We start from the raw sequence: 12785 nt of genomic DNA on the forward strand, positions 1-12785 counted from the left end.
CTGCGTAAACTGTTGGCGCTATATAAATCCTGAATAATAATAATAATAATAATAATAATAATATATGGAATGAATAGAGGGAATCTGTAACCACCCTCGGATAATATTTATTTTAGCATTTATTGCATTTCGTGTATAGTACAAAAAAAATAAATTTATATATATATATATATATATACTCTAAGTAAGTCATTCAAGAGGAACTGCAGTCTGCTCGCATAAATTGTAATAAAAACATCTTTGCTATTCTGAACCTTCCCTCCAACTACTTTGCATATCATTTTATATATACTGGGATTCTGTACTTGCCAAATATGCTGCAGAAATCTCCCTCCACCGAGTCTGGCTGCAGCCATGTTAACTGTGGGCAGCTGAAGCTGCTGCCTGTTTACTTCCTGGATTTACACAGATACACACCTCCAGCTCTGCAGCCTTGCAGCTCTGATTGGCCTCTTATGACTCATCCCCACCCCCCTTCCTGGCAAACTCTCCCAAGCGTGAGAGAGAGCTATGCAAGATGTGATAAGCCTAGGCTTTTTACCAGACAAGAAACGGAGTGGGCTGTATATGGTATTTACTGGTAGAAAAAAAAAAAAAAAAGTTTTACTATCCAAAAGTTAAAACAACAAGGGCAGAAGATTTAATAGATGGAAAGTTGAAAAAAAAAAAAAAAAAAAAAAAAAAAAAAAATGGACTGAAGGTCTGCTTTAACCACTTCTGGACCACCCGCCATCATTATACGTCGGTACTTGGACGCTGAAAAACGTTGTTATGGCAGCAGATAGCTGCCATAACCGCAGTATAGTCCTCTTTTGCATGAAAGTGGTCTCTGCAGCGGATTCGCTTTTATCGGTGGTGGGAGAGTAAAAGTGATCCAAATTTTTTTTTTTTTTTTTTTTTTTTTAAAGAGACAGTTTAAAAAAAAAAGTAAAAGAAAAAAAAAATTAAAGCACCCTGTCCCTCCGTGCAGAAGCGAACGTAAATCGTGCCCGTATATGTATACAGTGTTCAAATCACACGTGAGGTATCGTTGCGATCGTTAGAGCAAGAGCAATAATTCTAGCAAAAGACCTCATCTTACTCAAAACTGGTATTTTATATAATTAATATATATATCACATCACTGAGTTATGCATAAATAAAATGATAATCTGAAATTCATTTTAAAACATGTACTTGTTTTGTCAAAAACGTACCAGAACTGTAACTGTCAGTGGATGACTGAGAGATGGACCGTGACAAAGATCTGCGTCCTGTTTTAGTGGGAAACTTGCTGAACTCTTGCATGTCATCTGCAAACTGAATCTGTTTTGGAAAAGAAATAGGCTTTGAGACATGAAACAAGAAAGAAGAGCAATACGTACGCTACATGCACTACAAACATCCAATTAACTGCAAGAGAATTTTGATCAAAACGTAAGTTTTACTTCATATGATTGTATGTTTGAAGTAAATATTCCTACATTACAGGTTACATTCACACCTCTACATTTTCCAGTTTATTCACTAGTAGGCTAGGTTCACATATGTGTGGGTTGGAAACATGTGCATGATCATGCATAATTCCAACCCACAGGCAAAACGCACTGCTCTTTAGCAGATGCACAGGGGGTGCCATTAATTCTTAATAGCATCCCTAGCATCAGAAAACATGGCGTGTATTCATGTGTACAAAACTGCATGGTTCTGTGTGGGTGCGTTTTGAAAAAAAAAAAAAAAAAAGGAGTTGGAGATTTTCAAATGAATGGGCTGCTGTGCCCCCTGCAAACACACACACTCCCCCCCCAAAAAAAGTATTTGATTCCCCTGCTGACTTTGTACAAGTGCCCACCGACAAAAAAAATGATCGGTATATAATTTTAATGGTAGCTTTATTTTAACAGTGAGAGACAGAACAAAATATATCCTGAAAAACACATTTCATAAAAGTTATAAATGGATTTGCATTCTAATGAGTGAATTAAGTATTTGACCCCTTCGCAACACATGACTTGTGTGTGCCATGTGTTTTGGGTCATTGTCATGCTGGCATACCCATCCACGACCCATTTTCAATGCCCTGGCTGTGGTAAGGAGATTCTCACCCAAGCTTTGACGGTACATGGCCCCGTCCATTGTCCCTTTGATGCGGTGAAGCTGTCCCCTTAGCAGAAAAACACCCCCAAAGCATAATGTTTCCACCTTCATGTTTGACGGTGGGAATGGTGTTCTTGGGGGTCATAGGCCGCATTCCTCCTCCTCCAAACACGGCGAGTTAAGTTGATGCCATAGAGCTTGATTTTGGACTCATCTGACCACACCTCTTTCACTCAGTTCTTCTCTAAATCATTCAGATGTTCCTTAGCAAACTTCAGACGGGCCTGTACATGTGCTATCTTGAGGACCTTGCGGGTGCTGCAGGATTTCAGTCCTTCACTGCGTAGTGTGTTACGAATTGTTTTTTTTTTGGTGACTATGGTCCCAGCTGCCTTGAAATTACTGACAAGATTCTCCCGTGCAGTACTGGTGTCACGTACCTGCTGATGGAGCCTGATATGCAGAGGACGGCCTCTCTTACAACTCTGACTTGGAGCCCCTGATAGAGCTGACAGGAAGCACCGAGATGCAGAGTCGCACGAGTGCCTGGCGGGACCGCTGAACCTGGAGCTGGATCGGAGCACTCGGCCGGGCTGTAGAGGTGTCTGTAGGAATCCCAGAGCTATGGTAGGCAGGTAGCTGGAGCGAGTAGACATCTGGTCCCCACAGGCAGAATTGCAGGTGCAGCAGAAGGGATGGTGGCACCCTCGAGGCTGAAGAGAAGGCAGGTACAGGCAGGCCGGGTCATACACAAAATGGGCACGTCAGGAACAGAGGCTGAAGCGGAAGCGGAATCAGATTACAGGCCGGGTCGTGAGCAGACTGGCAGTGAAGTGGCAGAAGGAGCAGGCAGGTGCGGAGTAGAGGACAAGCAGGGGTCGGATGCAGGCAGGAAACAGGAACGTCAGGAAGCAAGCCGGGTCACAACAGGAACGGAAGTCAGGTAGGTAATTGCAAAATACACAGGCTGTAGAGCAGACAGCACTGAGTCTGGAAAATGACTGAGTTTAAATAGCCTGTTTGGGTGTCAAAAGCTGTCACAGGGTGCGTGTGCACCAATGGCATTCTAACAGGGGCAGGGGTAACAGGTCATCTTCTTCGGCAGCCATCTTGGGTGCTGGCATGCCCTTCCTGACAACTGGGCTGATTCCTCACTGTTCCCATGATCGTTGAAACACCACGAGGTGAGATCTTGCTTGGAGCCCCAGACCGAGGGAGATTGACTTTTTTTTTTTTTTTTTGGGTTTCATCCATTTTCAAATAAATCACACCAACTGTTGTCACCCTCTCACCAAGCTGCTTCTATTAATAACATTTTGTATTCCTTTTCTGGTACCTATAAAGTCCGCTCCAACATTCCCTTTTTCTCATTTGCTTCTGTGGACAGGTGTCTTTTATACAGGTAACAGGCTAGGCGTCACCCTGACAGATAGCTCTGACAATGGAGTAGAGGTCCCTGCTAAGGTCAGGCATACCCTACCCCATTCCTCTGTTGCTGAGGTGCAACAATCGCATGGTTTTCTTATTCAGCAGAGTGCCGGTACTAGTGCTGCTCTACCCTCTGGTGAACTGGCGAGCACCAGTGGCCTAGTACATCCTGGTCGTAGACAAACCAGCAGTAACACATGGTAACATGGGGATTCCCATAAGGGCCGTTCACGCTGGTGTCAAGTAGTGTCCCACAGCCACCAAGAATGCAAACACAGGCCCGCAGAGCCCATAGTGCCCTTCCTGAAGCACTTGCAAATTCTGGTTGGCAGCACACCACTTCTGCAGCGCCCATACTTCCCCCATTTACTGGCCAACCTGGAATTCATATGGAAACAGCTAATTTAACTGCCCTTGGTTTTTATTCGCTGTTTTTCACAGGAGAACTGTACAGATCTATTGTGGACCAAAGCAATTTATATGCTGATCAATTTATTGCCGCAAACCCAAAGTTGACCCTTGCCAGACAATTTGCATCAAAACCCATCACTGTTTCCAAATTTAGAACCTTTCTGGGCCTATCCCTCATGGGCATTACTAAAAAGAGCGAGTTGCGGTCATATTGGTCCATTGACCCAATTCACCATATGCCCGTGTTCTCTGCTGCCATGGCCAGGACTAAATACGAGCAAATCTTGCGGTTTATGCACTTAAACGTCAATGAACTCGGCCCCTCGTAAACCACTTCGACAAAAAAATTGCAGCCTTGTATATACCCGAACAAGATGTCTGCGTTGATGAGTCCCTGATTACGTCTTCTGGCCACCTTGCTTTCAAACAGTTTCTCCCCAAAAAGCGTGCCACATATGGGGTCAAAATGAGCTGACAGGGCAACAGACTATACATGTAGTTTCCTGGTTTACAAGGGAAAACAGATAGGTTGGAGCCCCCAGACTACATAAAGAGCATCGCAAGATTGTTTGGGACTTGGTGTCATCCTTATTATGAAAGGGGTACCTTTTATACATGGACAATGTTTACACAAGCGTGCCACTTTTTAGACACCTCTTTCAATTAGGAATCGGCGCACATGGCACCGTGCGCTCTAATCGCCCTGACTTCCCCCAACGGCTTATAAATACCGAACTTAGACAGGGGGAGAGAGCCTGTTTGAGGTGCAATGAATTGCTTGCATTGAGATGGAAGGACAAACTGAACATTTTCGTTCTGTCTTCCATTCACGTAGACACGGCAGTCCAAACTGTAATGGCGACTGGTGTTGAGATTGAGAAACCCCTCCGTGTGCACGAATAAAACCTTAAAATGGGAGGGGTAGACTTCAGCAACCAGATGATCAGGCCGTACTCAAGTGCCTGTAAGGCCAGACGCTGGTACAAAAACGTGTCTGTATACTTATTCCAATTGGCTCTGTTCAACACTTATGTACTATACAAGGCATGAGGAAGAAGTGGATCCTTCCTAAAATTCCAGGAAGACAGCATCACAGCCCTTTTGTATCCAGAAGATGCTGTGGCCCAACTTCCCGGCTGCATGAGAGGCATTTTTCAGATGTCCTCCCTGGTACCTCTACCCAAAGAAGATGTCTGTAGAAAACGAGGATATAGGCATGACACCCGCTATTTTTGTCCCTCCTGTCCTGGCTAACCTGGTCTCTGTATCAGGGACTGTTTCTGTCGCTACCACACACACTACTGGAGTATTAGTATAGGGTACAGCATGGCCCAGTCTAGGGCACACTTTCACACAGGGTCTCGAAAGATGTTAGATGGTATTTCCAGAGACCCTAGCCTGGAACGTTCAAAGTTACAAAAAAAAAAGCCAAAAATAGTTGTTTTATTGAGCTAATGTTCTGCTCTTACTGTACTTTATACTATGTTTATTGTTAACTATTGTTTGCTTTGCAGATACACCATTCTGTTTTACTGTACTGTATACTATTATATTGTAATGTTTTATTGTTAAACATTGTTTGCTTTGCAGGTATGCCCTTCAGCTGCAGTACTGATTTAATTATTCTGGCAGCAACAGGGTTTGCTTTTAGAATACATAAATCAGCGACTCCAGCGCTGTAGGAGGTGATTTCACCATCACAGTTAAAAAAAAAAAAAGAAGAGCATATATGGCGAAGCATAGGGGCTGGGGTGGACACGGGGCGCATTGCCCCTATGCTTCGCTATATATTTTTTACTCTTTTTTTTGGTACAGATTGAAATTAAAAAAAAGTTTTATTGAGTTAATGTTTTATTCATACTGTGTTTTATTGTTAACCATTATTTGCCTTGCAGGTACACCAATCAGCTGCAGCACCGATCTGTTTATCTTGACAGCAACAGGGTTTGCTCTCACGATACGTAAATTAGCAATTCCAGCTATGTAGGAGGCAATTTCACCACCACAGTTGAAAAATAAATTGTATATATGTCAAAAGCATAGGGGCTGGGATAGACGGAGGACGGATCGTCCCTGTGCTACGGTATATATTTTTTTTCTATTTTCTTGGCAAAGATTCCTTCATCCACATAGATTTATGTGAATGGAGAAATGTGATGTGATGTGATGAACAAAAAAAAAAAAACAAAAAAAAAAAAAAAAAGAACAGTGCACGTATGTCCATCATTAGAAGTGGGTGGATTGATTTCTCATCGATTGATAAATGGAGGAATCTGTTAGGTTCTCTTTTTTCGTTCAGCTCACAGGCTGCATAAAAAAAAAAAAAAACATTACAATATATGCCCAACAAGGACCAGCGACGTACTGGTATGTTGCTGGACTTTGAGTGGTTACACCGGAATGATGCATGAAGGATTAGGCATCATCTTGGTATAGTTTTTTTTCGGTCGGTGGTCGGCTTTCATGTAAAAGCAATCCTAGCGGGAAAGGAAGGGGGCGCTGCCTTTCATGGTTTTCTCTGGCTCTGTCCCACCGTGGAACCAGTGAATGCAGCCGGTGGTCGCGCCAGCTGACCATAAAGCTGATTGGAGACTAGAATGGCTCCAATCATCTCTACGGCCTAAGAAACCGGAAGCTACGAGCATTTCATCACTTCGATTTCACCGGATATAAACAGCGCCATTGGGAAAGCATCTTATACCGATCTTGGTGTGGTCAGATGCTTTAAAAGGGGTTGTAAACCCTTGTGTTTTTTCACACTAATGCATCTTATGCATTAAAGTAAAGAAATACCTGGCAGTGACCGCCCCCCCACCCCCACGTTATACTTACCTCAGCCCTGTATTTCTCTCTGCACAGGGTCCCTGCTCTTGATTGGATAGATTGATAGCAGCGCAGCCATTGGCTCCCGCTGCTGTCAATCAAACCCAATATAGCGGGCGCCGGGGGAGCAGGGCTGAGTCCGGCATTCGTGTCTATGGACATCGAATGCTGGACTCAGGAGCACGCCCGCAAGGTAACCCACCCGGGAGTGCGCTTCTCCTAGGGGGGGTTATCTGATGCGGGGAGGAGCTACCAGCGCCGCCGGGGACCCCAGAACAGGAGGATCGGGGCCACTCTGCAAAACAAGCTGCACAGTGGAGGCAAGTATGACATGATTTTTTTTTTTTTTTTTTTTTTTTAAGGGTTTACAATAACTTTAAAGGGCAGAGGAGAGATATAGAGTCTAATAGACCCCAAATTTTAAAAAAGTAAATAAAATAAAAAATTTAAAAAAAAAAAAAAAAAAAGGGGAGGACGACAATAAAAAAAAAATTAAATAAATAAAAGCAAAATAATATTTTTTTTTTAATTACGTGCAAAGGTGAACGCAAGCATCGGTCTTGTGTCCTATGTAAACAGCAATTGCACCATGCATGTGAGGAATCACAGCAAACGTAAGATCATGGGCAGTAATTCTAGCAGTAGATTCTGTAAATCTAAAGCGGTAACCTGTAAAGGCTTTTAAAAATGTATGTAGCTCGTTGCCGCTTAACGGGCATGCACAATTTTAAAGCATTTAGTGTTTTACTCGGCATAAGATAATTTATATTTTACAAAACATTTGGGCAATATAGGGTTTTTGTGCATTAAAATTTTTTTTTTAAAGTGTTTTTTTTTCTTTAAAAAATTGCGTTTGGGGGGGCGTGGCCTGACCGGGATCCGAATAGGACGTGCTGCACAGAGCTCCTGTAATCCCCCTGCAGAATCCTTGCCATCCTACCTCTGGTAAAACAAATCCCGGTCCCCACAAGACATCCAGGGCTAAACAGACAGCCAGAGAGTCGCCTGTGCCTGTATCGCGGCTGTCTTCTGTGTTGGGGGCTGCCTGGAGGACAGGCCGCGGCTCCGGCCTACTCCCGGGAGCGGCGGCCATCTTGGTACACCCGTCCGCGGTCCCGGCGCCGAATCCTGACCCCCCAGACCTCCCTTTAAGTGGCTCAGTCTCCATATAGAAACCGGAGACCACCCGCCATCCGTTGCACCCACTGATGCCCCTCCACGTCTGTTAGAAGGCAGACAAACAGCTCTGGCCCTGTGAACGGCGGCCATCTTGCTGCACCCGGCCGCGCTGCTGGAGCCTATTCCTGGCCTCCCAGACCTCCCTATCAACGGCTATTACTCTCCACGGCAACCGGAGACCACCCACCACCTGGGGCACACACTGACACCCCTCCAAGGCAGCCTGCAGGCGAAGGAACACCTCCGGACCTGTGAACAGCGGCCATCTTGCTCCACCCGGTGGCCATCTTGCTATACCCGGCAATCACCATTCTGATTCCCCTGAGACCGGTAAGCCCCCCCTGGAGGCTGGATCACTCTGGCCGGCCGGGCTGTGACCCCCAGGGATGGACAGATTGATTTGACCCTGTAATTAAAGCTGAAATCACAGCCCTAGGGGGGTGCCATGCGCGTGAACAGGGAAAATGGATGTCTGATTCCCCTGCTCCGCGCCAACGGAATGGCAAACCTCGGCTAGCATAGCACAATCCGCATCCGGCACACACGGAAAGCCTCCCGCAGCTCTGGAACACATAAAGCATCAGGCGGTTATGTACCGCTCAACGAAGAACCGTCACAAGTGTAACACACAACCCAAATCAGCTCTGGCCACAGGGAAGGGGAAAAGGGCAATGGCTCCAAACCCACCGGAGCCGGACGACTCCTCACAACACTCGGCAGCGGACCCTGCCTCCCCAGCCGATAGCCTGCACCAGTTCCCTACGGACCTGGTAAGTCCCCTGCATGCAGACTCAGATGCCTTGCTGAACAAATTTCGCTCCATTGTTAGAGATGAAATCACACAGGCCTCACGCAAGCTCTCCTCTGACTTGGTAAAAGGACTTAAAGAGATAGGCCACCGCACTAACCAGTTAGAGCAAAGAATGGACTTAGCAACCACTGTGCTTGAAGGCCATGAAGAAGAGGTGGATAAATTGTCTGCAGAGCTGGAGTCCCTGCGAGACAAACTAGAGGATGCTGAAAATAGGGCCCGCAGGGATAATCTCCGCATCCGCGGAGTCCCGGAACAAATCACTGATTTGCAGGGTATGGCAACAGCCTTTTTTCAGGAGCTGGCACCTGGGATACCCCTGGAAAGACTGGAATTTGACACAGATCCCTAGCACCCAAACCGTCAGCGGGCCCCCCAAGAGATGTCATCATCAAGTTCCATTTTTACCGCACCAAGGAGCGGCTCCTCCATGCGGCACGGGAACAGCAAGACCTATCTTTTCAGGGTAACCCCCTCCAGCTTTTTGCGGATCTCTCTCCAGTAACTATTGCAAGGAGAAGAGACCTGAAACCCTACCTCCAGGTCCTGCAGACCCAAGGGATCAAATATAGATGGGGGTTCCCTTTTAAGCTCTCATTTTCGCACCTCGGCCGCCAGTTCCATGCATCCTCCCCCTCTGACCTGAAACGTCATTTTCAGGAACTGCAGCTGGAAATACCACCTTCCCAGGGAGATGCACCCTCTTCTTCCTCCAGGCCCAGATCCTTCCAGCCTCCTCGCCGGACCTCTCAGCCCCTTCAAAGGTCTCAACCCGGATCACAGGCCTTGCGGGACCTGCAGGCCCAAAGGTTCATAGCAGGCCCTAAAGGCTGATGGCATACAACCTCCCAAGTTGACGGTTCTTCACAGAAAAGTTCCAAATGACTCCATGAAACCCTAAGCCTGCCTCCGGTTGCAATCGGACTTACATTATATCTGGCTCCCGCTGATACCCAGCATGTTGTTACTGAACTGGTAATAGGCAGAACTGACCTCACAGATGCTAGTTTTTTCCGTTCAATTGAACCTGATCTGACACTCAATTTCTTGAAAGAACTTCCCGGGACTGGGCCCCCCTGGGGCGCCCCAACTGCGAGATGGTGCCTCCGGGACAAGTCGGCCTCACCCGGGCGAGACATTGAGCACTTACTAAGGCATGTCACTTTGACCCCCCTTACAGGGGTCGTACATGGCGGCCGCGGAGTGTCCAGCTGACTGTATACTGCCGCCTCTGTGGCGGGGTGCACTCACACCTTGTTGCACAGCGGGATAATAGAATTTTGACAGGTTCTACTTTGTTTTTTCCTGCTCTGTCGAGGTTTTTTTTTTTTTTTTTTTCTCTGACGCAAACATGCTGGTTCCCTCAGCTCTCAGGCAGCTGTCAATACGCTGCAGACGGCTGACAGCAGTTTCCCGTCTTTGCGGGGAGGCGGGTGGGTTTCAAAATATGATGTTATATTTTTTCACCCTGTTAGTGTTGTGAGTTACACTTTATTAGTTATTTATTTTTATTTTTTTTTCAGATTGATTGCCTCTCCCTCTCTATCTATTGGGTGGCCATGAGGGACTACCCCATTGACATTTTGGTCTCTCACTCGCCACGCGCCCCCTCGACAATGGAGGGGAGTCCGGGGCGACGGGGAGACCTCAAATAAAAGGCAACCACATATTTCAGGATGTTTGTGTTCTCCTTTAGTGCCTTAAGCGGTGCACCAAGTCTTGTGCTTAAAGATTTAAAGTTCATTTTACTGTATAACAATGCCGAGCGGTTCCGTTGGATCACTGCTCCCCCCATGAGTTGGCTCTTGGTTCGGACGTTAGTCCCGACCAACATTCAACCCCCCTGTGGGCCTTTAGACCCACAACCAGTTGCACTCATACTTTTTCAGTACCATATGCTACAATTTTTTACTGGCTATTATATGTACTACAGTATGCCTTTCTACCTTGTTCTTTTCTTTGTTTCACCTCCTCTCTACCTCCCTTTTCCCCTTTGCAGGTCCTCGCGGTGGGTGAGTAAAGTCGTTTTATGGCTAACTTCCCATGTACCATGACACTTAATTGGTTATCCCTGAATGTGCAGGGAATGAACTCCCCCCAGAAAAGGGTTAAAGTTTTTAAATATCTTAAGCAACAGAAAGTGAACATAGCATGCCTACAGGAGACCCACTTTTCATCTTCTTCTTGTCCTAAATACTTTGATGCCATGTACCCCCAAGTTTTTCTAGCTAATGGCCCGACTAAACAGAAGGGCGTTTTGATTGCCATACACAAGTCGGTTCCCTTCAGTTGCAGTGGAGAGATTGCTGACCCAGAGGGTAGATACCTTTTACTACAAGGCACTATTCAGGACACGGAGGTCACCATCCTAACATATTATGCTCCAAATAATAACCCGGGACACTTCCTCTCCCATATCTGCTCCCTGTTGCAGTCCCACCAGAGAGGCACTCTCCTCTTAGCGGGAGACTCCAATGTTACGCTGAACCCTGCTCTGGACAAGTACCCCTCGGAACACAAAGCCCCATCATCCGATGCAAAAAAATTTATGCATTCTTTACAAAGTCGTGACCTGGTAGATATCTGGAGGGAGCTACATCCTATTGGCAAGGATTACACCTACTACTCCCATCCTCACCATTCCCACTCCAGAATTGACCATATGTTTGTTCTGAGGAAACATCTCCCCCTGGTTGTGTCTGCTTCCATTTTAGCATCTCCTTGGACAGACCACGACCCTGTTTTGGTTATATGTCACTCGCTGCTCAGCAAACCCCAATATTCCGCTTGGACTATGAATGACTCTCTTATCTTTTAAGGAAGTCCTCACTGATATTACTCAAGCCTCAGTGGAATATTTCAGGCTTAACAGTGGGTCAGTTTCCTCCGAGGTGACTCTCTGGGAAGCATACAAAGCGGTACTCAGGGGGCATATAATTCAGCTGGCAGCAAAACGCAAACGAGAGCGTATAGCAATGCGTAAATCTTTAGAAGCGCGCCTAGACTCCCTATCCACAATTTTTAAACAGTCCCCTACCCCGGCTAACCGTAAACCATTAGATGGGGCGCGTACAGAACTCGACCTATGCCTCACTGAAGAGGCAGAACGTACATTACGCTGGGCCCGCCAGAAATGGTACACCAAGGCCAACAGACCCAACTCAATGCTGGCCAATAGGCTGCGCACCTTTACCCCGAAACACAACCCTATCACTCTCCGCACGAGACATAATGTCCTCACAAGTAACCCGTTGAAAGTGCTGGAAGAATTTAGGTATCGCCTCACCTCCCTCTACAAGGCCCCCACTCAGCCTCCTACTCAAGACCTGACATCCTTCCTGACAGGACTGACATTGCCTAAGCTGTCTGACACACACGCATCGTTAATGGATCGAGATATTCAGTTAACGGAAGTATTACAGGGTATAAAAGAACTGAAAGTAGGCAAACGTCCAGGCCCGGATGGCTTCACGGCCCTTTACTATAGGAAGTTAGCAGACGTCTTAGCCCCCCATTTAACAACTATGTTCAATGCAGTAAAAGATGGCCATGCACTCTCACCTAACCTTTTACCGCCAATATTGTTATGATTCCAAAACCCGACCGTGACCACACGTCTTGGACCAATTTTAGGCCCATCTCACTTATTAATGTAGACATTAAAATACTGACCAAGATCCTGGCCAATCGTTTAAACTCCTTCCTACCACGCCTGGTCAAAAAAGACCAGGTGGGGTTCGTTCCGGGGAGACAAGCAGGAGACGCTATTAGACGTATAATACAACTTCAGCACACAGCCCATAGCCGGTCTATAGCAACTATGTTACTGTCTCTTGACATGAACAAGGCCTTTGATACTTTGTCCTGGCCTTACCTGACAAAGGTACTCAGTCACTATGGCTTCGGATCGTCATTCTTGCAATGGGTAATGGCACTATACGATTCCCCCCAGGCTAGGGTCAAATACTATGGTTTCGAATCAGTTCCATTTTTCATCAGGAGGGGGACTCGGCAGGGATGCCCACTCTCCCCACTCCTATTTATTCTGGCCATGGAA

The 12785-nt window shown here is 46.3% G+C and overlaps 1 protein-coding gene across 1 annotated transcript in view; it reads right to left on the bottom strand.

Moving 5' to 3' along the window:
- Nucleotides 1-12785, bottom strand: part of AHCYL1 (adenosylhomocysteinase like 1) — a 707570-nt gene that overhangs the window by 614535 nt on the left and 80250 nt on the right. The window contains exon 2 of the mRNA XM_073615883.1: nucleotides 1197-1305. Coding sequence (XP_073471984.1) covers nucleotides 1197-1305 — 109 coding nt within the window. The remainder of the gene's footprint in view (nucleotides 1-1196; nucleotides 1306-12785) is intronic.

The sequence above is a fragment of the Aquarana catesbeiana genome, linkage group LG02 (assembly GCF_042186555.1).
Source record: "Aquarana catesbeiana isolate 2022-GZ linkage group LG02, ASM4218655v1, whole genome shotgun sequence".
Taxonomy (NCBI): domain Eukaryota; kingdom Metazoa; phylum Chordata; class Amphibia; order Anura; family Ranidae; genus Aquarana; species Aquarana catesbeiana.